At 32.1% G+C, this 25,597-nt stretch overlaps 5 protein-coding genes across 7 annotated transcripts; 2 read left to right on the top strand and 3 right to left on the bottom strand.

The window, feature by feature from the left end:
* Positions 1-4,463: 4,463 nt before the first annotated feature.
* LOC123894681 (photosystem II repair protein PSB27-H1, chloroplastic-like) lies at positions 4,464-5,072 on the bottom strand. Its single transcript, XM_045944737.1, has one exon. It carries the CDS (start codon positions 4,999-5,001, stop codon positions 4,477-4,479), a length of 525 nt encoding a protein of 174 aa, XP_045800693.1. The 5' UTR covers positions 5,002-5,072; the 3' UTR covers positions 4,464-4,476.
* A 6,292-nt stretch (positions 5,073-11,364) lies between these two features.
* On the top strand, positions 11,365-14,769 carry LOC123894679 (probable protein phosphatase 2C 52). 3 transcript variants are annotated; one of them, XM_045944735.1, is made up of 6 exons: positions 11,365-11,537; positions 12,377-12,893; positions 13,019-13,354; positions 13,509-13,626; positions 13,718-13,941; positions 14,162-14,769. In XM_045944735.1, the coding sequence occupies exons 2-6, from the start codon at positions 12,651-12,653 to the stop codon at positions 14,633-14,635; spliced, it is 1,395 nt and encodes a 464-aa protein (XP_045800691.1). In that variant the 5' UTR covers positions 11,365-11,537; positions 12,377-12,650; the 3' UTR covers positions 14,636-14,769. The 3 variants fall into 3 exon arrangements, with proteins under 3 accessions (XP_045800691.1, XP_045800689.1, XP_045800690.1); XM_045944734.1 differs by having other exon boundaries at positions 11,398-11,523; XM_045944733.1 differs by having other exon boundaries at positions 11,391-12,893.
* A 118-nt stretch (positions 14,770-14,887) lies between these two features.
* LOC123894680 (putative cell wall protein) lies at positions 14,888-15,580 on the top strand. The gene has a single exon (XM_045944736.1). The coding sequence runs from the start codon at positions 15,159-15,161 to the stop codon at positions 15,519-15,521; it is 363 nt and encodes a 120-aa protein (XP_045800692.1). The 5' UTR covers positions 14,888-15,158; the 3' UTR covers positions 15,522-15,580.
* Positions 15,581-19,704: 4,124 nt separating this feature from the next.
* Positions 19,705-23,456, bottom strand: LOC123894678 (protein SYM1-like). The gene is made up of 7 exons (XM_045944732.1): positions 22,905-23,456; positions 21,965-22,105; positions 21,767-21,880; positions 21,513-21,686; positions 20,738-20,853; positions 20,472-20,553; positions 19,705-20,061 (listed from the first exon to the last, which is right to left on the bottom strand). The coding sequence occupies exons 1-7, from the start codon at positions 23,241-23,243 to the stop codon at positions 20,056-20,058; spliced, it is 972 nt and encodes a 323-aa protein (XP_045800688.1). The 5' UTR covers positions 23,244-23,456; the 3' UTR covers positions 19,705-20,055.
* A 1,189-nt stretch (positions 23,457-24,645) lies between these two features.
* On the bottom strand, positions 24,646-25,482 carry LOC123896592. Its single transcript, XM_045946963.1, has one exon. It carries the CDS (start codon positions 25,480-25,482, stop codon positions 24,646-24,648), a length of 837 nt encoding a protein of 278 aa, XP_045802919.1.
* Positions 25,483-25,597: the final 115 nt, after the last annotated feature.

Below are 25,597 nucleotides of genomic sequence, written 5' to 3'. Positions count from 1 at the left end.
GAAGAAATAAAACTCTCTTAACATGACTCAATTAATAAATTTAATCAGTAGGTTTTAAAATTTAGAATTTTTATCCCCATAAACATAACTCAATAGGTAAAGATATTATATTTATTTGCAAGGTTGCAAGGTGATGACTGTCTCTTACTTATAAATCTTTATCCAAGTTATCTCGTAATCGATATGAAACTTCTTTAACACTTTTGACAACTCTTATTAGTATTACAATAATGATGATGATGGCCCAATCAGATACCTGACATCAACAATCCAACAGATCATAGAGTAGATTCTGATACCATCTTAGAATTGGATATTGTGTCTAATTCAACCTTGCAAAACCGGCTTGTAATGTGAAAATTGTCTCTTACTTATAAATCTTTATTCAGGTCATCTCATAATTGATATGGAACTTACTAACACTTTGGACAACTCTTATTACAATAATAAAATATTTCACGCACATTTGCATATAAACTACTCCCTCCGTCCCAATTTGATTGACACAGTTGACTGTTGTGCACTATTCACACATATTATTTTGACCTTATTTTTCTACTAATAAACAAAAAAAAATATTAACATATAAGATGTTGTTTGATTCGTCTCGATGAGTATTGTCAAAATATCAAATTTTTATAATTTTTACTATTATACAATTAAATATATTAATCGTCAAAGTTATGTATCGGCATGCGTAAAATGGTCAATTGTGTCAATCAAATTAGGATGAAGAAAGTATATAATTCGTTGAATTATATGTCGACAACAAAACTCTCACTCACATATTTGAAGTATCCACCTAGACCAACTAAAAACTAAAAAATATAGGCATCATGATTATATTTGATCCAAACATTTTTTCCTATAATTGTATAGATTTACGAATTAATAAATAAAATGTCCATAGATTAGTGTTGCTGACAAGGCCACGATGACAATAGCTATCTCAAAAAATTTCCAACTAGTGTTTGGAATGGGAAAGTCAACAGTAACTTGTAAATAAGATTCAAGTCAATAAATTATATGGGCAGAAAAAGAAATATTGGATGTACTCAAAAACCATACAATTGGTCCTTTTCGTCCATGTTTCTCGGCGGTAATTCGGTACATGGTTTTAATATTCTTTGTTAATAACGACAAGCAGCCTCAACAATATGGCACAAAAAGGACTACTCTAACCCATCGAAATAGACAAAAAAATTAGGAGTCAATCCATTAAATTAAGAATCAATAGTGTAAAGCCACTATATTTGATCCGATGGTGAGGGGTTTGGATAGTAGTTCTGGGTTTGATCTTCAACTCATTATAAACCAAAAAAAAAAAATTGATTAAATAGTGTATGTTTAATTTTTTTGACAGTGGAGAAAAATATATTTTGAATGAATTTATTTTGTTTGATTGGGTGAAGGTACAAGTTGTAGTGAGCGTTTTTTTCATTTAGGTTTTTTTTTTTTTTTCATAGTCGGGGATTTTGGTAGGGGAGTCATGTTGTATGGGGTGGGGAGTAGGCGGCAAGGATGTGTGGGAGGAGGAGTTGTTGGTTGATGTTTGTGCTCTGTTACATAATATTGTTTTGCAGAAAAATGTTTAGTTATGGAGAACAGTTCATTTTGAGACTTTTCCGTCAAGAAAGTATATTTGACCTTGATATGTAGAGAGGATGAGGTTGTCATTGAGGAAGGACATTGTGATTTGGTTTGAAATAAAAGTGTTTCCCTGAAAGTTTCAATATTTTTTTGGCGCTTCTTGGCAAATCGACTATCAATTAAAGACAATCTTGTGAGGAGACAACCAAATTTGTAGTCTCGGTTGTGATACTGTTGAATCATTATCACACATTTTCTTTGTTTGCTATACTTCTCAGCAAGTGTGGTGTGAGGTGGTGGCTTGGAGTGCAGTGTGCTTTTTCTATTCATATGTTATCTCTCATTCTCTTCAATTTAGTGGTTTTCAGGTTTATTTTTTTAAGATTAAAGATAACTTTAAAGTTAGTTTATTGGCGACAATTTGGATGATCTGGGAAGCTAGAAAGGATTGAATTTTTAATCAGAAAATTGTTGAAGTAGATAATGTGATTGATAAAATGATTAAAATCAATATTCAGGTTTGGTGGTGATTTAAAGTGAAATTCAATATTTAGGGGCTACTTGTACTTGATGAGTGCCTCGTTTGACACTGTAACGGTTGTTGTTACTTTTTGCTTGGTATTGACCATTATTTTGACATCTAGATTATGCACACCTTATGTCGATTTAGTGTCTTTATTGTTAATATATTTGAACCTTGGTTGCTTAAAAAAAATCCTTGCAATTTTTAAAAGTAGTAGAAGGGCTGCACTGCTACTTTATGAAAATTTCTCATCCCACCCACTCACTTTCTCACCTAGCCCCTGTTTTTCCATTTTTGCCCTTAGTCAAAAAATTCGGAATGCGTTTTTCGAATTTTTTTAATGCAAATTTGGAAAAAATTCGGAAAATACATTCCGAAGTTGTTTTTAAAGGCAAAAAAAATTCGAAAAACGCATTCCAAATTTTTTGATCAAGGACAAATATGGAAAAACAGGGGGTAGGTGAGAAAGTGAGTGGGTGGGATGAGAAATTTTCCTACTTCATGCAAGAGTAACAGGGATTGATATAAGGCCTTTTAGAAAATATTGTATCTTGATCCAACTCGTAATTAATGGCCACATTTTTTTTTTCAAACATTAGTTTTCTTTTTCATGAAATGGGACTGCTAACTTGTGGATGTTTTTATTGGAAAAAATTATTTCCCCCCCCCCCTCCCCCCTCCCCCAAAAAAACTTTTTTCCCTTCGAATTTATATTTTTGTTCTTGCGAAAAAAGTTTGGAACATATTTTTCAAACTTTTTCTAGATTAAGTGTTATTTTTAACAGTAAAAAAAGTTCGAAGAATACGTTCCGAACTTTTTTCCGCAAGAGCAAAGATGTAAATTCAGAGGAAAGAAAGAATCTTAAGGGGTGGAAAGAGAATTTTTCTTTTTATTGTATGAATTACAACCGGCCCAGTCCATTAATAAAAGAGGCCTAGTTGGAACCATATGTATAGGAAGCAAATTTAATGCTATACACCTTGCGCTTGTCAAAAAAAAAAATTGCTATACACCTTGCTCCTTACTCTTTAGTGCATGTTAATTATCACGGTAAATATTTAGTATCACGGTAAATTTTGATTATATTAACACATTGTTGTCTTGAGTTCTCCATAGACAAAAACCGATTCTTCCATCAAATTTGTCTTGGACAAACTTCACAACATAGCTTGGCATTTGTATCTAAGATTGTTAATCTCTGGTGTTAACTCTTAAACTCTTACTAATTTGCAATTTTAGGTCATGAAAATGAGTTAATTTGAATGTAAACTTTAATTTTAGTAAACTCTCGTGAGTTCATATCATTATACTTGATCCAAACACTGGGATGCCACTCTCGCTCCCCTTCTAAGCCTAATCAAGACTCTGATATAACCAGTTGTTGGAGATTCCGGAGGCTGAAAACAACAACATGCTAATTATCCATAACCAACAAGAGACCGGAACATCTCCACACAAAATCTTAAAAAAATTTGAATATGCCATGGATCACCTCTCTTAGGTATCCAACATTAAGCATTTGCATGGTCAATATAAGACTATCGTTCACACTTGAATACAAACATGATCTGCAAGTGATCTATGCTTGAAAATCATTTAAAACTTTAACATGACTAACGTCGCCACCTTTAAATAGAAATTGAGGATCCTTACGTTCTTAACACTAAAACAATAACTTGACCGGTGTCCATTCAACAAAAATAAGCAAAAACTTGTGAGTTAAGTTGATGTATGAATATTCATTTTCTTTATTTTTCGTCGATCCAACACTAATTGTGAGAAGGAGTAATATCACGAACATCTACTTACACATAGCGACATCAATTGTTGTTAGAGTTTTCATCGTGCCGTATAAATCGTACACCATATGAGACACTTTTCCACCCTATAAGCAACTCCAAGAGCACTCACTAGTCACTAGTGACCAACCATTCAAAGGATGTTATCCTTTCCAAGCTAAACAACCAAAAGAAACTTGGGCCTCAAGCCTCTGGTAAGATAAGCTATTTCTGCTCTCTCATAAATCTGTAAAAACAAAAATCAATTTATAATCCTAAAAATAAGCACTTAATGAATTAACCTCCATTAGTCCATTCCAACATAAAAAAAACTAAAAAATTAAAAACAATCATTCCTTTGACTCTATATAGTACTATGAAACTATGCATAATTAATCCTTTTATTAAGTGAGTCTCTTAATGTAATTTAAGTTTCAACTTTCAATACATACAATAATACAAAAACAAAGCATCAACAACAAAAGAAAAAACAATAAGAATCTAATAACAGAAAACAGAGGAATGAAAACCAAAATTCATTTCCTCTAAATACAGAAGTGCTTATTTCATCTTCTTCTTCTTCCTTATCTTCCCCTTTTAAGTGATTTTTCAGCAACTTCAATTTCTTCCAAAATCCTCACTCTTCTTTTTGCAGGAATAGGAGCAGTTGGTCCAAAACTAATATAATGTCCTGAAACAGCATTAAGAGCAGAGTACATATCTCTAAAAGAAGCTCTTGCAAGAAGTGCTTTTTCTCTTCTATATTTAGCAACCCAAGAATTTGAACTATCTCTTAAATCAGAAACTGCATTAGCTACATTTGGATCATTTTTATCCATTGTTATAGTTGTTCTAACCTTGCTTATAACTTCCTCTGTTTCTTTAACATACTCTTCATCTGTAGCAGCAAATGCAGGGGTAACATGAGCAAGAAATGTGGTGGTGATGATAGTGGCTGTGGTGGAGAGGATTTGACGGCGGCGTGTGTGTACGGTGGTGGAAGTGGTGGTTGGTGTTAAGGTGGAGGAGATGGTGGTTGGTTTGGTTTTGATGGGTGGTGGGAGTGATTTTGGTGTGGTTGTGGGAGTAATGAGTGTTGGTGAAGCCATGGTTGTGTTGGGAGAGAAATGGGAGAGAAAGAAAATGAGAGAGATTTTGTGTTGTGTTGTTAATAGAGAGAGAGATGTATTGGGTTTTTGCCACGTGGACTTATCTTCTTATCTTTGTGTTTGGTTTTTGGATTAGAAAGCAACCAATGGTTTGTAAGGTATAGATCTATGTCATAACGTGTCATCATACATTCCAATGATAAATTGAAGAATGAAAAATGGTAAGGACATTTTAAATTTTAAATTTTTTTGAAAATGCATATATTCAATGTGTTGAAAATTAAAATATTGAACTTTTTTAATGAATGAAATTTTTAAATAGAATTTTTAAAGAGTGTCATCCAGTCTGGTGACATTCGTTAATGAGACCTAGTAAAAAAATAAAAGAATTCTAATAATTTGTAACCGTTACAAAGATATATTTTGAATTTTGAAGTTTTTATTTGAGATTCGTTAGTGTTTTTGTAAAAATAAATTTTAGATTTAGGCTCTGTTTGGTAACACAAATAAGCTAGCTTATAGCTTATTATATGAGCTTATAAGCTTGTTTCAAAAAATTAGAGGTGTTTGGTAACAAGCTTTTTGTACTAGCTTATAGCTTTTTTTCAGATGCTATTTCAAGTAGCATTTGAGCTTATAGCTTATAGCTTTTTACACTTTATTCCATTTTTACCCTTTAATTTAATAACTACCCACTCTAAAAAATAAACTACCCACTATCAATTATGTAATTTTATATTTAATAACCACTTTAAAAGTTAATTTTACCAAACACTTTAATTTCAATAAGCTAGCTTTTCAGCTATCAGCTATAAGCTAGCTTTTCAGCTATCAGCTAGCTTATCAGCTATCAGGGTGTGTTTGGTAACACAAATAAGCTAGCTTATAGCTTATTATATGAGCTTATAAGCTTGTTTCAAAAAATTAGAGGTGTTTGGTAACAAGCTTTTTATACTAGCTTATAGCTTTTTTTCAGATGCTATTTCAAGTAGCGTTTGAGCTTATAGCTTATAGCTTTTTACACTTTATTCCATTTTTACCCTTTAATTTAATAACTATCCACTCTAAAAAAAACTATCCACTATCAATTATGTAATTTTATATTTAATAACCACTTTAAAAGCTAATTTTACCAAACACTTTAATTTCAATAAACTAGCTTTTCAGCTATCAGCTAGCTTATAGCTTATTTTTACCAAACAAACCCTTATTTGCAAGTGTATATTTAGTCTGAAGACATTTTATGTCTTGGATTTTTAGAATTGGAAGTTGTGTATAACGTAATTCCATAAATTTGATTTATAAGGACATAATTGTTTTTACTTATAAATATATATTCAGATTATGTTATGTTTGGTGTGAGACTCTTAACATAAACTATTAGAAGCTCACTTGAAATAAAAATAAGATTTTAACTTATTTTTTAGTAGTTTAGGAGGAAAATATTAATGATGATGTTAGTGAAATGTCAATTACTAATGTCATTTTCCTCAATTTAATATATTAATTTTTTTATGGTTCTAGATATAGTATTTTGTTCAACTCTTCTTTTTATCGGAAGTGTTCGAGTTGCAGAATTTGAACATATGTAAGATCCTGGATTTTTTAGATATATATTGGAGGTGTTCATGTTATAAAACTTAAAAGTTTAAAATACAGTTTGAGTTTTAGAATTTAAATAAGATATTGTTGAAAATTTAGAGGGTGCGCAAGAAGCTTAAGAGGTGGCAAAAGAAATTCTCTTTTAAGTTTTGATTAATTGGCAAGTCATTTTTTCCTTTCAAATAATGGGCCCATCTTTGTGGATAGATAGAAGGCCCAATTGTTGGTTCCATCCGAATTTTATTGGGTCCATTTTTAAATAAAAGAGATTAAGACCTTACAACCTGTTTGTTAGTATAATCTCAATCATCATGAGTTATTCGACCAAAAGAAATTAATCTGTGATTGATCTAGGGCAAGGCTAGGACTAGGAGGTTTGAATTAGGTGCAATGTACTGAGGCATTACCAAAAAAGTCATCAAACAAAAGTATGTAAGAAAAGTTGATTACTGTTTGAAAAAAGAAGAAAGATATTGCTGGATATGATCGTAAAAAAAAAGTACATAATCGGTATAAAATTGAGACATGCATTTACGGTGAATTAATATTTTAAAAATAGTTTAAAGGTGAATATTAGTTAATCGTAGATCATACGAGACACTTTTCCATCATTTAGTTAATCGTACATCATATGAGACATTTTTCCATCATAAAAGTCGACTAGAAATTATTGAGATAATTGAATAGAATACCATACAATTTAGTTTTGCATGTTCATATGAGGTGTCATATTAATAGTAAGAGTTTTACTTTCTAATCTCAAGCAACAAAGTTAAAAAAATTGAAATGAATGAAGTCAAAACTTTCTTAAAAATTGTTTTAAAATATCCATTAATGTTATTTTTCTTGAGTACTGGGCCAAGGTTCAATCTAACATATGCTCGGTCCCGACATATTAGAGCTCCATCCTAGGGCACATCCTCAAATGACCACATAATCTTCATTTGTAATGGCCAACGGAGTCATGACCATTCAATGGCAATAATCACATTGAAGGTTATGATTCCTTCTGTCATCAATGGCGAGACCGCCTCCTTTGCTTTCTCATTGATGATTGTGACTCAACGCTGAGGTTTTATATATATTTCTTTTTCTGCAAAGGACTCAAGTATATTATCTCTCTATCTCTCACTTCATGTTTATTCTTAATTGGGTTTCAACCAAACAGACGCGGCATTTCACTACGGACCATAACCTCTGGTTTAGGTAAAATTGGTTACTATAAATAACATTTTCCCCCGGTGAATTCAAGCATGGGAGATCCAGACATGTCTCCCACTGGTGGGAGATTAAAATACCTATGATAGTAGGTGGAACAGGTAATAGAAATATATATTTATTTTATTATTTAGTTTTTTACAAAATAAATAATGTTTCAAATTTTTGACAAATTTATATAATTATTAAATACAATACTAGTCAATATAAAAACATATCATGTTTTTTTTTAAAAAAAAAACTAGTATTATTTTTATTTTTTTCAAGGAAAACTAGTAAATGTAAAAAAATAAAAATTAAATTACAAACCTGCTATTGTACTGTAGCAGCAGGTTGCCTATTCTGAATCACAGCCGCTTAAGTATTTTTCCCCTTCTTATTTTTTATAAAATTGGTACTACTTATACTAGTAGTATATTTCCTGTTTTCCCAACTACAAAGGTGATATTTGCCCTCAATTAAGAAGATCTAAGGTATGATATGGCTCTTGGTTTATCTCAAAGAGAGTTGTACTCAAGCAATTGAGATTAATCTAATTATGTAAGTTTGAACTCAATTGCATGAATTTAGTTTGAATTGAGCTTATGTTTGTTTGCACAAGAAGAGAGAAATATAAAGCTATGATACAATCTTCAACCATTTTAATCTTATATTATTTGTGTCCAAAGTGTTTGTCAATGTCAATTTGTTTTATTAAGAAAATTCCAAAAATATTGTATTTATATTGTTGTTCTTTTGTTTCAATCAATTAAAAACCCCAAAATATTTTGTTACCACATACAATTAGCACTACTTTTCTAGTAGTTGATAATTGAACCACAATCCTTGTGGAAAGTTGGAACAATATTTTACTCTACTTTATTACTTGATATGGTTCGTGCCATTGCCAAAAAAATAAAAAAGTAGCATATTAAAATACATTATCGAAGGTGTATCTCATCTTGGTTGTGAAGAGACGCATGAACCATTTGTTTGTTAACTAGTGGGTTTTCAAAAATAACTTTTTATTTGAGGGCACAATAGAAATAAATATGACATTAAATAAAAAAATAAAGTTTTTTGTAGAACTAAATCTCTTTGAATAATCTTTTTATTTGAGGGCACAATAGAAATAAATATGACAAAAAAAGAAATTTCGTTTTTTTATTTTGTAGAAAACTTTTTCTTTAAAATTTTGTAGGAAAAAAAATTTATTTGTAGGACTTTTTTTAAAATTTTGGGGAAAAAAAGAAAGTTCGTTGTTTTATTTTGTAGGGATTGTTTTAAAAATAATAATATTATCTAACGTAGAATTTAAAAAAATAAATATAAATGTTTTTTTTCTTGTGTACAAGTCACGTCAGTAGATTTGCACAGTCACATATCCTGCTATACAACTAGGGGAAAAACGAGGGAATCTATTTTTTTACAGAGGGTAAACAGAAAAAAAAAATCTGCATAGGAAGGTAAACAAAAATTTGATTATTTTACGGGGAGTAAACAATCATTTACCCTAGATTCAATGATGACATTGTTGAAACCTTCATTTCTGGCTAGCGTCAAACCATTCAAGATGCATGAAGTTCAACTAATAAGCTTGAAGCAGTTCTAATAAAACCTGAAAATCCAACTAGCCAATTATCTTGATCAAATAAATTATATTATTAGATCAAATAAAATATAATGAAATAATTGTTCCCAAAAAAAATCTGTAATTTATTGATCTAATAGTAAACATCATTTATTTATTTATAGTGCAAGACAAATTTGTTTTTGCACATTAGAGAAGCCACAGCTATACATTGATCAATTATTTTAGACAATTTAGCAAAAGGATACATGTAATTCATAGATGAAAGAACTACGATAAATATAATGTTTTGTTTAATATGCATAATAAACTATAGTCTTGCATTATACACAATTTTTTTCTATTTGATCGATAAATCGTATCATTTACATTTGATCCAACAAAAAAACTTATACATAGTATAAAATTTATCTCACTTATACACTATAAATTTAACTACAATATAGAAATGGACTAACAAACGAGTACATTTCTATTGAATTTAAATAGAAAGACACTTACATAAATTATAATAATGAAAAGCAATTATAGTATCCAATGGAAAGGGTGCAAAGATTAAAATAAGAAGAAAGACAGAAACAAAATCATGATAAGGAAAAAGAGTGACTCAACTCAAAATCATGATAAGTGTGTGACTCTCTTAATGTGACAGATCTGCAACATAATGCTGTTTCAAAGAGTATTTTGATTATTTGATACTATCTATCATAATTCATAAACACATTCACTTTCCTTTCTCATCCTACTTTACTTTCCATATGTGAGAGATTGATTATTCATAATACGTTTTCATATATTATAGCTCATAATTATAAAAACAATTAATCACTATATGTATATATAATTTCACAATCTTTGTGTAAAAAAAAATACACCCTATTTAATAATTCAACACCTCTGTTATTTAAACATTAAAAATAGATATATATATATATATATATATCTATTTCTAAGATAATTTTCTATTTTCTACATATTACACATAAAAAAAAATCATTGTATTTGAAATCAAACTTTTTTTTATATAAAAACTCAGGTGAAATGAGTTATGGAGGCTCATCAAAATCTCAAAGAAAATCTTAAGTTTATGAAAAAATTTACATAATTAGAGTCATGTTAACTAGTACTAGTATTAAAACACTAGTTAGCATTTTTTTATATATTATTGAGAAACAAGACCCGAATCGTTAACAATTGGAGGATCCAAATATCATCATATGTGATAGATATTAAATGTTTGTAATAAGTTATTTAATTGAATTTTTAACTAATTAATCCTTTAAATAAATAAAATTGCACTAGCACCTTTTTTCCGATCAAATGTCATTAAAAAGTGTTTACGTGACCCCTTAGTATTTGAGGTGACATGTCTAAAAAGTGTTTAGGACACAAATATGATCAATTATCAATTATGGCCAATTCTTTTCCTTCTTCAATTCTTCTCCTTACCAAATTCAAATTTAATTTGACATAAACAAACTCATGAAAAACATTATAAATTAAGTAATCCATTAATTTCATGTCTAAAAACTGTTTAGGACTCAAAATTCTGAGAGCAGTAAATTTGAATATGCCACATTCATATTAAAGCTACATAACTACCATTTAACCGAATTGGTAGGAAAAAAAATGTACTAATGTAAAAGTTTTATAACTTCAACAACCCATTAGTTATTGTCAAAAAAAACAACCCATTAGTTAAATAAAATTTAAATGACTAACTTGTTGCAAACATGTAAGATGTATTTGTCCGATAATATTATTGAAACTACTAGTAACAAAAGAGAATAAGAACGAATAAACGCGAACAATAATAAACACACAAGAAGTTTGATAACGGAGTTTCCCAAGTGGTGGATACATCTTTGCTTCGCTATGCTAGCTCAGCTCTTGGGCCGCTCCCAACCTCGTCTTAATGCCTATGAGCCATACTCAACAAATATATTAATTAGTTTTCTTTTATTTATTTTTTTGCCTTTACTCCTGTCTTTCTCATTCTCTGCTGTCTCTCTGCTTTTGCAATTAATAATTTCACACCATTTCCTTCTTCTTCCACACAAAAACACCTCATTTGACTCTTTTTTCTATCACTTTTATGTCTTTCTGCTATCATTCTCACAACTTCAACAAAGGTGCTGAAATCAATGTACTTCTACTTCTACCACTCCATCTTCACCTTAATTTTTCCAATTTTGAACCATCATTCATATCCTTGTTTTCTTCTAAACAACATAGTACATATAACAACATGTTCATTCATGTCTTACACTCTAACTCATTTTCTTCTCAATGTATTAAAACTTTCACTAACTTGAAGAGTTTCATAAACATTTTCGTTCATTTGACATGATCACTTTTTTTTTTCCACTTGATCTTATCTTATATATTGTTATTATTATTTTTTGTTTTTTTCTTTGATTTTGATCCTTATCTTATTTAATATTTTTGTCACTCATTTATTATTGTACTATTACAAATTTGTTGTTTTCTTTTTCTTGTTAGTTAGTATGATCATTACGTAACATATACTTGATTGATCTTACAAATGCTCTTTGTCTCACACCTCTTTCATTCTCAGTTCATCATATCATATCACAACTTTTCTGTCTTTTTTCTTCTTTTGATTTTTTCACTTTCTCTCTTCTTTAAAAAAGTTTTCATTTGATATTGGATTCCATAAAGATCTATAGTTTTATGTTCTGACTTTGTTTTCTTCAATGTTTTACTGCACAGTTACCGGATTTGATTTAATTTAATTAACTCAAACTCTTGATTTCGATGAGGTCAATGTGAATTCTAGGGAAAGACAAATAATCAGACAAATTTTTAGTATATTCTATTTCATGTTCACATGTTAAGATTTTTATATTTCATATAATTGAGTCTTTTATTATCTTGTATTATTAGTTTACATTTTAACAAAGGCTTGATTCTTGCAGATCATATATATTAAATATTAAATTCATCTGTCTTTTTCTTGTTCAGCCGGTTTCGTTATCCATTTATATAGCATCCGGCAAATTGCGCATTTGACCGACTAAAAAAGATGCTAGTAGTTTCCAACAGCAACAAGGTGGTGTGAATTGTCTAATAGTTTTTGTAGTGAGAGGATCTTTGCAAATTTGGAATCAGGATTGTTTACTCAATTGACTAAACTTGGAATCTCAGAGTTTCAACTGAGATCTATAGTACAAAATATAAGGAAGAAGATAGCATGATATTCATCTAGTGTGTTCTTATTCATTCTGGAACTGAGAAAATGGGGTGCTGTTTATCGACAAGTAGTAGAAGTACTGATGACGCGGGGTCTTCGTCTTGTCTAGAAATCGGATTGTGTGGTCAAAAGAAAGGGAGGAGAACATTCTCTGATCATGTTGTCTCTTTGCAAAAGTTAACTTCCTTACCAAACAGAATATTCAGTAACGGGAAGAGCCGGTCTTCTTGTATATTTACGCAGCAAGGTCGAAAGGGTGTTAATCAGGATGCCATGATTGTATGGGAAGTAAGTATGTTCATGTTATGGTTGACTTGATGATATTTGATTCTCATTGAATGAAGAACTTGAAATCTTGGTTAATTTTTGAAATTGACATACTAGTTTTGAATTTTGATCTTTGTTTTCTTTAGGATTTCGTATCAGAAGATGCGATCTTTTGTGGTGTATTTGATGGCCATGGTCCGTATGGTCACCTTGTCGCGCGCAAAGTTAGGGATGCCTTACCGATAAAATTGCTTTCATTTTTGGATTCATCTGAGTCAAGACGAAGTAAAGCTAGTTTCAAAAAGGAAATAAAGCCGGAAAGTGGAGAGGCGGAGAACGATTTCTCTGCTGAGGAGGAGATGAGTACTATGTGGAGAGAAGCTTTCATGAAGGCATACAAAGCTATGGATAAAGAGCTGAAGTCCCATGCAAATTTGGATTGTTTCTGTAGTGGAAGTACATCTGTGACTATAGTGAAACAGGTAGCTTAAAGATCGGCATCTATCATCCTCTTCGTTTTGTTTCTTGTTGTGCGGTTGCAGTATCTTTCTATTAATCAAGCTCAAGATTTAGAGAGTACAAATTGGTCCAGTTTACAAGATTATCCTTGAACCGTTAATTTCTTCGCTTTTTCAGGGTTCAAATTTGTTCATGGGAAATATTGGTGATTCAAGAGCAATCATGGGATCTAAGGATAGCAATGACTCGATGGTGGCGATTCAGCTGACCGTTGATTTGAAACCTGATTTGCCAAGTAAGTCTAATGAAATCATCATTGACCCCTTCTGTTCATGTTTTTTAGCTTGTTGTTAACTTTTCAAATTTTGATGTGAATACTCTTATAGGAGAAGCAGAAAGAATTAAGAAGTGCAAAGGTAGGGTATTTGCATTGGAAGATGAACCAGAAGTTCCTAGGGTGTGGTTACCTTATGATGATGCACCAGGATTAGCAATGGCTAGAGCATTCGGAGATTTTTGCTTGAAGGAGTATGGTGTCATTTCTATACCTGAATTTACGCACCGGCTTCTCACAGACAAAGACCAGTTCATTGTTCTTGCCTCGGACGGGGTAAGAAATTTCAATTTCACATCTACTGTTTATTTGATTGTTCAGTTTGTTTGTTTTTTCTATTTCAGAAATTGTTTAAATAATTAAGTCATGTTGTGAAAAGTGAAATAAGACATGTAATTAGCAGAGGCAAATTTTTAGATCAGTAATGAACAATGACACTTTTTAGAAGTTTAATGTTACGTCTAAAACCTTGTATCATCTTTTGGTGTTTGTGCAGATCTGGGATGTTTTGAGCAATGAAGAGGTGGTGGAGATAGTATCATCAGCACCGAATCGATCATCAGCAGCGAGGGTTATAGTGGAATCTGCCGCACGAGAGTGGAAACATAAATATCCGACTTCAAAAATGGACGACTGTGCTGTTGTGTGCCTATTTTTGGATGGGAAAATCAACTCAGAAGAATCTGATTGTGATGAACAATGCTATTCTTCCGCCACCATCCAGAATAACAACGATTTGAGTAATCCAGTTGAGTTGGACGAAGGTCAAAAGTCCGAGCCATCTTTGCGAAGGAACTACACTGTTAGATCCTCAGAAGAAATTGAGAAATGTGTAGGAGGAGAATCTGTTGATGTTGAAGATGGAACATCAACAGCTGAAGATCAAAACTGGTTAGCTCTAGAAGGTGTCACCCGAGTAAACTCACTGGTACAACTTCCTAGATTTTCTGAAGAAAAGCCTAACTCTTGAAATCTGTTTATTCAGTTCGAACTCTTTGTTGTAATGCCTATATCAACACAATGAATTCATGAAGGATTATTTTTTTATTTGGTTAATTACTTGTAGTAAACGACGATTAATTAGTGTCAACGAAACAATAAATATGTCTGCCGACCGACATTAAGAATGAAGCTAGAAGCAATTCATAGTTTTCTTCAGATAGTTAAACATGACTGAGCCATGTGAAAGCTTCATTTAGTGGCCGCTATAACTATTGGTAACATTCTTCCACAGATAGCATGTAATAAAAGTGAGGCCAAAATGACACTTACCATTTAAAGAATGCAGTGTACTGCAATTCACTGAGTCACAAAATATCAACCAACAAATGAGAGGTTCAATGCCATGTTAGTTCCATTGTGCAAGACACAATTAACTCACCGTAAATTTTGACACCAAATACAACAGAACAAGGAACTATATAATACTCGGCCACTCTCTTATAGTTTCAAACACAAAAACCTATTTCAATATTCAAAAGACCTGTGATAAAATGGCTTACAAAGCTTCCTTTTTCCTTGCACTAATTCTCATCAACAATATGCTGCTTAACACTACTTGCCAAGCACGCAATATTATTCCGAAAAACTCAAACACCGATGATAAGAAAGAGCCTCAGTGGTTTTTCCATTTTGATGGGATTCCAGGCTTCGGGCGAATGTTGCCACCTTGGTTTGGTTATACACCTCAAACTCCACCAAATGGCGCCGGCGCAGAATCAGGACCAGGATTAGCACCAGCTGGTGGAAGCTATGTTCCAGGTGGTGACGACACCTTTGTGCCAAATCCTGGTGTCGAGGTTCCAAATCCTGGCAGTGGTGGCGCAGTTCCACTTCCAGCAACAGTTCATCCTTGAATTTGCTCAATTATGAACCATCATACATTATTATATATACTAATTAAGCCTAGTTTCTAATGAAACCTTATTATTCCTTTGACTAATTTAAGTACCTATCAACTTTGCTTTGCATCCATGAATAAGTGCTCAGTGTATACTATCAGTTACATGATATGCAGAGCCATTGTGTTATTTCCTTATTTTAAGATAATGTATGTGTGTAACCTCATAATTAAATTTACTCTTACAATTTCAATTGTAAAAGTATGTGTTTAAAATTATGATCATTGACTCATACTGAATATTTTCTATTTGCAATAATGTTACTCAAATTGGTAAGGTAATATTTTCCTCACTGTCCTAGAAGTCAATGTAGGGATAAGGTTTCAAATGGCATACATGTTATATTTGACTTGTAATAAATTAAATCAAATAGAGTCTTGTTGGTGCAACAATTAATGGAGTTGCTAGCTAGTAGCTTCTACCATGTGAACATTAGGTCACAAGTGTAAGTAATGAAATATATTTTTTGGAAATGAGAGATGACCTATAATGGTTCTTATCCTGTAGAAGGAAAGTCTTGGTACAACAGCTGTAATTGCTACCTTGTGACTAAGAGGTCACATGTTTTTGGGTGCATTTGCAATAGTCAATACACCCAATATAGATCTAACTCTTTCATGGACTTTGCTATGGTTGATTTTATTGGCTCAAAATTGTCATTCTAGGAAAATATCAATCAACTAATGTTTTTTGACACACACTCAAATGTATTTTTCATAAAATTAAAAAAATAAAAGCTTAACCTTTATTAGAAAATGGGCTCTTGTAATTTAAAATTCAGATAAATAAAGTATGACCAAAGATTGTTTCAATGTAAGTTTGAATTTGAATGCTCCTACTCAATTTAAGTTCATTTTACACTTAATTTTTAAAAGGCCAACTACTTAGTTTTTTCATGATTGATTTGTTTTTTAAAGGTTAATTTAATTGTATCCTAAATTTATCACATTTTAAGTAATATATTGACATGTTAGGTTAGGAAATGAACCACCATCATAAAGAGTGTGTTTAAGAGTGTATGTCAATCATGAGGTTGAGATTTCAGTATTGCAGAGAGAAAGTAACTCTTGAATTTCACACTTTATAACTCATTAATTCACATATATGAACAAATCCAAACATTCCCCTCTCCTCATATTATATATCATAATGAACAAAACAAGTGCTGCACATAAATGCAAAGTTGGTGTGCCATCAATATGCAAGCAACCACACCAAACTACTACAAGTTTCACATGCAACATAGTTGTTAATTTATGGTATTCATCTCCTCTACCCCCACCCCAAACAACCAACCAGAAACAAAAACAGTAAATAAAAACACTTACAGTTTACATCTCCCAAGTCCATTCCAATACAAAGGTATTTCGAGTTGAGTAACTAAATAGTTAACGAAAAACAAAGGAAATTTTCTCTGATATTCACTGTTAATTTAGTTTCAGCAATGTATTTTGATCTGGATTTTATCTGTTATCCTTTTTTATCATTGTCAAGCATAAATGTAATGAAATTATTAATGTCGGAAATGGATATGATAACAAAAGATCAAATGTAACACACAAGATGAATGGTGAAAATTTTGGGATTCCAGAGCAAAACTTTCTCAACACAGAAAATTGATAAATTCAAGTATTACATTTAGGGTCTGATCAAATATGACACTTGCCGGTTGCCACTACCTTCAAGCTATGAATTAGACCTGTAATGGAAGCCTAGCTATGTCGCAGAAGTATCCTGCCAAAAGAAAGGGATGTAAGAAAAAGCAAATTAAAAGAAATGCTAGTTTTAAGTTGAGGAAAATTGTAGACAAAAAAGAAAAAATATATAACTTGTGACAAAAGATATTACAAGCTTATATAAAGCAAAGTACCAGCAAAGACACCTACATACCAACTCCTAAGGCTGATAATGTCATATTGAATATAGTACTTAATAGAAACCAACTGGTGTTACTAGAGGAAATAGGGAAAATCCCAGAATTACAGTAAAAGTCCTAGAGTAGTATGTAACAGACTTTATTTTCTTTTAATATTGATAGGTAGATACACGTCTGAGGAGCCTATGCTATGTTCATACTTCATAGCCTAATAAGAGTTGGTTAGTTAGTTAGTTACTAAATAAGGCAGGTTACCTATAAATACATAGAAAGTAGAAATTAGAGAATGATGATTGTATTATTTTTGACATTAGGAGAGTTTAGAGTCTCTCAAATATAGCATTGTTCCTGGTTCGGTTTAGAAAGGAAACTGAACTGTACAACAGTACGGTAAAACTGAACATCAATGGTTTGTCCCGAACCGAACTCTATAAAGATTCAGTGCACCGGTTTTGTGGTTTTAAACTGAAATGGAATTAGCTATACAAAAAACCGAACTGTACCAAATTGTTATTATTAACTGATAATTAGTACAAATAATTTGAGAGACTCTAGACTCTCCCAATGCCAAAAAGGCCCCAAATCTGCACAATTGCACAAGTAATAAGATCATCATTCTCTAATCTCAACTCTCTATTTATATTCAACATGCCTTATGTTCTAATTACCTAACTAACTAAATCTTACTATTTGGCTGTGAACGTATACGACCTGTACGTACCAATCCTACAAGAAAACAGTGTCTTCCAGAAACATAAAAGAATTAAAAAGTACTGAGAAATTTTTTATTATTTTCCTCAATGACATTACCATCTTTCTAAACATGGATATTCAATACTTGGCCTGTCAAGTGCTAATACATTTTTCATCACCCATTTAATTTAGCCGTATTATGTAAGTCTTGGAATGTGATTACATGGTACAAAAATATAAGCACAGACAGATTGTGGGATTCAATTATCAAAATATATATTCAACAAATTAAGGGATACGGAGATGGTTGATTGCAAATCAAGAATTTTTTTAATGGTATAGACCAAATGAACAAAATATTACAACGTAAAATCAAAATGCAAGCAAACATGCTAAAAGGTTATAAACTAACGCTCAAGTGGTTAATGAGCTCCACCAAAATCCTAATCGTTCAGAAGAACCCGTGTTCGTCTTAGACCTTTAGGCCGCCTATAGGACTAAATTGTAAGATATCCCCGCAACTTAGGCGCGCTATAGAAAATATATGTGCCAATAACTTTGACAAATAAAATAAAAAGCAGTACTTGCCAGCAACAAAAAAAATAAATGAATTAAAATTAGAGTTAAACATGTAAAGCAGATAAACAATGCCCCAAAGGGACAAAGAATCCTCACATTAACACAACAGCATAATATGATTAATGAGGTTGATCTCATTCCAATTACACTAAACTAACTCAAATTTTTCATCTTGGTGATTAATAACAACAATTAGAAGCATGCATTAGAGAAAAAAAATCTTATTAAGCGCTATTAATTAAATAAAACAAAAAATAAAAGGGCACAATACCTAATTTAGAACAAAGAAAATGTTGTTCAAAATTGATGAATCAAATTTGAAGAATCTCGAAAATGATGAAACAGAGGAATCCCAAGAACATGAGGATGAAAAAATAATCAACGAAAACAAAGAATTGAGTTGATCCATGATTCCTTTTTCTGGTCACCACAACGGATTCGTTGAGGTCTTCGATCTTCACCATTGTAGAGAACAAAGGAAGGGTTTGGATTCGATCTTCACCGATGCGGTCACCCGTGGGAATTGCAATAGCTATGCCTACGGGCGCCAAAGAAACGGAACACTAGAACGTTGTTTTGGAATTTATTTATAAGAGATTATCTCCATCGCGCTTTTTTTAGAAATCATGCTCATAATTTATTCCAGATTTGTGCTTTGGATTATAATAATAATAGTTCTATAATATTATTTTTTTTAAACAATAATAGTTCTATAATTCTATAATTAACTTGTGATATTTTGGTAAAAGCTACATTCAAATTATCTCTTGTAGGAATTCTATTAGATAATTATCTCTTGTAGGAATTCTATTAGATAAAAATGACAAAGTGTATTGAATACGATTAACTAATTTTAAATATTACTATTATTTTTGTCAAAACAAATATTACTATTAATTAACCACAACATCTTTTTAAAATAATGGTTAATATTTATTATTCTTGTTGTAATCCCTGCAGAAAATTTAAATTAAAGAAAAAAGAGAATAATAAAACTATAAAAATAATGTGTAAGTATATATTGATTACATGAATTGTATGTGTTATGTGTATAACAACATAATTTAACTTTCTTTAATGTGTTTACATATACACAATAATCTATGCCTCATATCATATCACTTCAACCTTAATAGTTCATTGCTGAAGGATGCACAACCAGTATAATTGTATATCTGTATAATTCTCATCATTGTTTTCTATGGTTATTCAGTATTTGCATTGGACCTTCAATTGAGATTCTTCAAATTTTAAGCCAAGGCATCAAATGCTTTTCCAAGGTTGATGACTCTTGTAACTTCCATGAACCTATATAGTTTTTTCCCCATACTTTTACTTGTTTTATTCCTGCTTGTACAAACAAATAATAGACGGAAAAAAAACAGAAATCGTTAGCTCAACAATCAATATATGTCATGATTGATGGAAGACTCGTCTAACTAGAGCATAAGAAGTTTCTGTCGTGTGTTTCGATTTGGATGATTGATAGGTATGTATACATATGCAACACTGACACTTCTTAACGAATATGTGTCCCATGTTTCATGTGTCTTTGTTGAATACGACACATGTGGTTACATTCAATTAATCATTTTCTCAAATTTTTATAGGTGTCAACGTGTTAGTTTTGTGTTCGGTGTCCGTGTATGTATCGGTGCTTTACAGATGTAGACACAAGTCTGAATTACCATTACTGTTAAAATTTGTGGACCCTATGGAACCTTAACATGCAAGAAGAATAATACAAGTCTTCTTACCTTAGAATTCTGGCTTGAAGTAGATGACCCTGTTTCTGACACTTCCTCAGATTTTCGAGATTCTGATTTCTCATTTGAATATCTAAAAACAAAACAAGATTGTGTAAAGAATAGAATCTTGTTTCCAAATTTTCAATGATTATATGCAAGACAAATTTATGCTATTTATATAGTGTGCAACTGTTGATCCATATTAAGTGTAAGAACCAAACTAATGACTCGATGAACTCAAAAATCCATAGGACGAATAAGCCTAGAGAACTTACGTTGAAAGTATTGTGACCCAAATGAGCTCAATACAGTCCACCCAAAGAAGCCTTTGTTCAACAGGAACCACGCCATAAGTAATCAGATGTGCAAAAGGCCAAAGCTTCCAACCTGCCTGTGAAGCATATTAGAGCTAAATTTTAGTCTTCTAAACTTAAGAAAAATTGCTAATCAAACAATTGTCTGTATAAGAACATTATACATAGTTTATTTATTCATATTTTCATCGGACTATTGTTCATCTTTGAATTGTCAGCTGTATATAGAATTCCTTTCTAACCCCTTTCATTCATCAATTATCTCCTTTTACTTTATTATTATTATTATTATTATTATTATTATTATTATTATTATTATTATTACCTATAGTAAGGGAAAAATTGCAACATTATTTTGAAGTTTCTCCACAACATTACAATGAAATTAAGGCTATGTGAACATAGAGGCAAGTTATTACAGATAACAGCTTAATTAGGCATGTATATAGCATAACCGCTTATCATATATGTGCATATATATAAGCTATAAGATGTTTCATATAAGCTAGCTATAAGCTGTTTTCATATAAGCTCAAGTCAAACTATTTTCATATAAGCAATAAGCTGTTTTCATAAGCTATCCTTGTGAGCTTATGGAAATAAGCTGAAACAGCTTATAGACATGTCATTAGTTGTTTCCATAAGCTCTCTCAAACAGTTTTACAAGTGTTTATGTCAATAGTTAAGTCTAAATAAGTCAATCCAAACAAGCTGTAAGAAACAAATATGTTCTTACGGTAAGCATGGGCACAAATGTTGACTTGAGTTCACCATATATGTTAGGCAAAGAGTCGAAACGCAACAAACCCAAAACCACAAAGTAGATGCTGTTCCAAATAGCTGACCACACAGTTTGATCAAAAGCAACTTTAGCAGGGACAACCCACCATTGTTGGAAAGGAAAAAGAGTCTGTGAAACAATGCAAACAATTTTAGCCATTGACAGAAATTTAATCTAATAGTTCCAAACCAAAGATGTTCAATAATCACCTCACATAGTTGGTAGTAATAGTGAGAAAGAGATCCATGGAGAGTAAAACCAACAAGACCTGATCTGAATAGCCGCGCCCGATCAAACTCAAAAATAGGCTTTCCTTCATAACACTGTATATTTTGGTAAGAAGTTTATAAAAACCATATACAACATAAGCACTTCATAATTTTTGCAAGTCAAATTCAAAAACATACCTGAGCAATCCAATCTCCAATTGAGTATACAACTCCACTTATTGCCATTTTAGCTAAAACTGGATTTGCTTTCAAAGATTGCTCATAGGCAATCCAGTTGTGTTCAGGCACATACCTCAGTATCTCATAAAGTGTCCAACCCTGAGTTACAAGACCCTAATCAGTTTTAAACTTCTTCCGTATATGATGCAGAGAATGTACTAGATTCAATTCAATCATCTTCCCATTTGTCTCTACTATTATATTGTTTAGGAGGTATCATGTTTAACAATAAAGATCATGTCAGGTTAAAGCCAAATTAAGAAACACAAAGCCATGAACTAAAAATCGGGCAATATGTTAAGAAAAAACTTCTTTTTCTATTGGTATAATAGGATCATCACATATTCTGGTCTTGGTTGGATAGACAACTCAATTAAGTGCTTATATAATAATCGTGTATCATACAAGCGCTTATGTATAAACTATTTCTATAGCAAAAGATAAAATAAAGTTGAACTGCTTCCATTAGTCCGTATAAGCTATAAGTTGTTTTCATAAACTAACTTGAAGAGCTTGAAAATACGAAAACAATTTATAGACATGTCATAAGTTGTCTCTATAAGGGGTCCCATGGTCGAGATTCTCCATCTATTCCCCTTAAAGGGTGAAAGTCTGACCACTAGACTATTTGACCCAAAAAAAAAGTTGTATGTATAAGTTCTTCCAAAGAATCTCACAAGTGATTATTTCACTAGATAAGCTAAAATAAATCAAATTCAAACATGCCCTCAATCTCATTGGGCACAACTGCACAATTAATAAATAAAGGGTCTTCCTAAATCCTAACCATAGATTTTGGTCCAAATAATACGTTTTTCAATTTAAAAAAACTAGTTAGCCATTTAGCTTAGAAATGAAAAAAGAATGGAACTTTGGATATAAAATAGAAGAAACTAACATGCCAGTAATCATGATCAATGGTGAGCAATTTGGTAACAGCAAAAGCCCCAAATCCAAGAACAATGGTGGCATTGATGGCACGGCTGATGAGGATATCATCATCAGTATCACGAACAACCTCTGTGTTATTATCATCCTTGGAAGGCGAAGAAGTGTCAAGGACATTTGTGTCTTTTGACACCACCGGAAGTGTTTCCCTATCCTCTGCAACGGACCTGATTAGACGACATCGTTTTTTGGTTTGGGAAGAAGAAAAGCGAGGTACGGAGTTGTGAGGTTTGGAGAAGGGAATAAGGGGGGTTGGTGTGTAAAGGGTGCAAAGAGAAGCAACTGACATGACAGAAATTATGTTAATTTTGTTTGTGTCGTGTAAAATGGGAAGAAGGTTCCACAGTAGAGAATTTATGGATTCCCGAAATCAATCAAAATTTTGGTGCTATATAGTACCAAGGGTGTGAGTGTGAAAATGGGAGGTACAAATAACATCTTACGTGGGAACTCTGTCTCAACTCTCAACTGGATGGGAGTTGGGTGATTGATGTGTTCAGTTCATTTGAGGAAGAAGAGAATAAGTTCACGACACTAAAATTGTTTAAAATTTAAATAAAATTAATATTCAGGAAAAATATTAATAAAAATCAACTAATGAAGCCACATAATTAGATTTATGTTGGTACAAAGTCAAACAACCCTTTGAAAGTTCAAATTCTCTATAAACCAAGGTTTAAATCTCAAAATTTATATGATTTAATATTTCAAATTTATTTTTCTCTCACACTATATCTCCCTCTTTCTCTCCCCCTCCCTATTCCTCTATGCAAATTTCAGTCAATTATCCTCTTAGTGTCACGTATGCAGTTAACGTTCATATTTACTACTAACTGGGTTAACAGAGGTAGGGGTAGTTTGACATTTCAAAATTTTCAGGGAAGTATTTGACTATTTTTGTAATTTCATGGGGATATTTGAATATTCACTTTGCTTTTAATCAAGGAATGAATTAAATGGTACTTCGATATGTGCTCGAACTCGAGACACCATATATATTGAACATGACAGTTCCGCATTTACCAAATGAGTTACAACTTATGCGTCTGAAAGACACTCATCTCTATTTATTTTATTTTATGTGTATATTTGGAGAAAATTGAAGCATTGATTAAATACTACATATCTCTATTTATTTTATTTTATGTGTATATTTGGAGAAAATTGAAGCATTGATTAAATACTACATGTGTCCCTAATTATAAGATCTTGTTTGGTCATTGCACGTACGCCAATGCACAATTCTGATCACTAATATATTTAATTATCTATTAGTAAAAATTATAAAAATTTAATATTTTAAAAATATCCATCAAAACAAATTGAACAAGATCTTATGTGTTAATATTTATATTTATATATTATTAAAATTAAAATATACGATCAAAAACAAGATAAATGAATAGTATATTTTTGACAAAGATGATCTTATGGAGAGAGGTAGTAGATAGAATTGCAAGGAGGAAAAATAAACATTTTTCAAGATTAACATAAGTATTTACACAAGCAATTTAGTGAGGAAAAGACTCACAACACAAGATGAACACTCAACTCAAAAGTCAAAACAATGTAAATTTTAAACCTCATCCAAACATCACATGTAAAACCGCACGTACAAAAAAACATGTCCATGTGAAAATCGCTTCTAGTACAAAACAAAACCTTAAAAATCAAACGTGTGCTTCTGAAATCTACAGAAAAATAAAACACTCCAAAGAAACATGCGGATTCATAATTGACTCCTCCATTAAAACGCCGTCGTTTCTCTCCACAACAACCTCCTCATTCTCACACTTACCTGGCGGCGGAAACCTCCGGCCGGCTCTATCCATCTGCCGGAGCTCACTCCGACAAGTATTACTACTACCAACCGTTCTCTGACACGACGGCGACCTCGATCGCCGGCGGAAAACCTCGCCGGAGTCACGGCGGACCTTATCGGAAAATTCCCTCCGGCGATCTAACCGTGAACCCACCACCACTTTCTTCTCCGGTGGAATCTCCGGTACCCTCGCCGGAGATTTGGACCGCCGTTGCTCTCTCCCTCCAATTCTACTCCTCTCACCAGCATAAGAACGCTTCCTTGATCCATCGGAATGATTCCGATTTCGATTCCGGTTCCGACTTCCCTCTCTGATTCTTCTCTTACTTGTAACTTCGTCTTCTCTTGTTTCCGGCACTGTGGTGGTGGTGGTGGTGGAGTAGCTTTCACCTACACTGCATGTTTCTGAAATGATAGAAACTTCTTCTGAAGGTTCCTCCAATGGTTTGTTAATGATGGGGTCTTTTGTAGTTTCCATATTTTGCATTTGGGTCTTTGTTTCTTGTGTCAAAATTGGAACTTGTTGAGGTTTAGAAATGGGTGTTTCTGTTTCAAATAGAATCTCTTTCACAAACTCCTCTTCAACAATTAGTGGTGGTGATTTTGGTTGTGGTGGTGGAGCTATGCATTTTGGTTCTTGGGTGGTATTTTGTTGGGTTTTGAGGGTATTTTGGTCATCTTTTGGTGTGCTAATACAACAACCCATTTGGAGGAAATTATGAAGATTGAAAAGATTAGAGATTAATTTTTAGAAGATGCAATGGTTTAGTGGTATTTGAAAGAAGGTTGTGTTGGAAATTGCATGGCTAATTTGGTTATAG

This window comes from Trifolium pratense, linkage group LG7 (assembly GCF_020283565.1).
Source record: "Trifolium pratense cultivar HEN17-A07 linkage group LG7, ARS_RC_1.1, whole genome shotgun sequence".
NCBI lineage: Eukaryota > Viridiplantae > Streptophyta > Magnoliopsida > Fabales > Fabaceae > Trifolium > Trifolium pratense.
The sequence above is the reverse complement of the archived record's forward strand: the minus strand, read 5'-3'. Positions and strand labels throughout refer to the sequence as shown.

Bases quoted from the DNA above. Each gene is read 5' to 3' on its own strand.
- LOC123894681 (XM_045944737.1), bottom strand. From the start codon at position 5,001: ATGGCTTCACCAACACTCATTACTCCCACAACCACACCAAAATCACTC.
- LOC123894678 (XM_045944732.1), bottom strand. From the start codon at position 23,243: ATGTCAGTTGCTTCTCTTTGCACCCTTTACACACCAACCCCCCTTATT. The intron at 21,687-21,766 runs GTGATTATTGAA...ATTGTTTCACAG, and splicing joins ATTACTACCAACTATGTGAG to ACTCTTTTTCCTTTCCAACA. The intron at 20,854-21,512 runs GTAAGAACATAT...TATGCTTCACAG, and splicing joins CATTTGTGCCCATGCTTACC to GCAGGTTGGAAGCTTTGGCC.
- LOC123894679 (XM_045944735.1), top strand. From the start codon at position 12,651: ATGGGGTGCTGTTTATCGACAAGTAGTAGAAGTACTGATGACGCGGGG. The intron at 12,894-13,018 runs GTAAGTATGTTC...TGTTTTCTTTAG, and splicing joins ATGCCATGATTGTATGGGAA to GATTTCGTATCAGAAGATGC. The intron at 13,355-13,508 runs GTAGCTTAAAGA...TCGCTTTTTCAG, and splicing joins CTGTGACTATAGTGAAACAG to GGTTCAAATTTGTTCATGGG.
- LOC123894680 (XM_045944736.1), top strand. From the start codon at position 15,159: ATGGCTTACAAAGCTTCCTTTTTCCTTGCACTAATTCTCATCAACAAT.
- LOC123896592 (XM_045946963.1), bottom strand. From the start codon at position 25,482: ATGGGTTGTTGTATTAGCACACCAAAAGATGACCAAAATACCCTCAAA.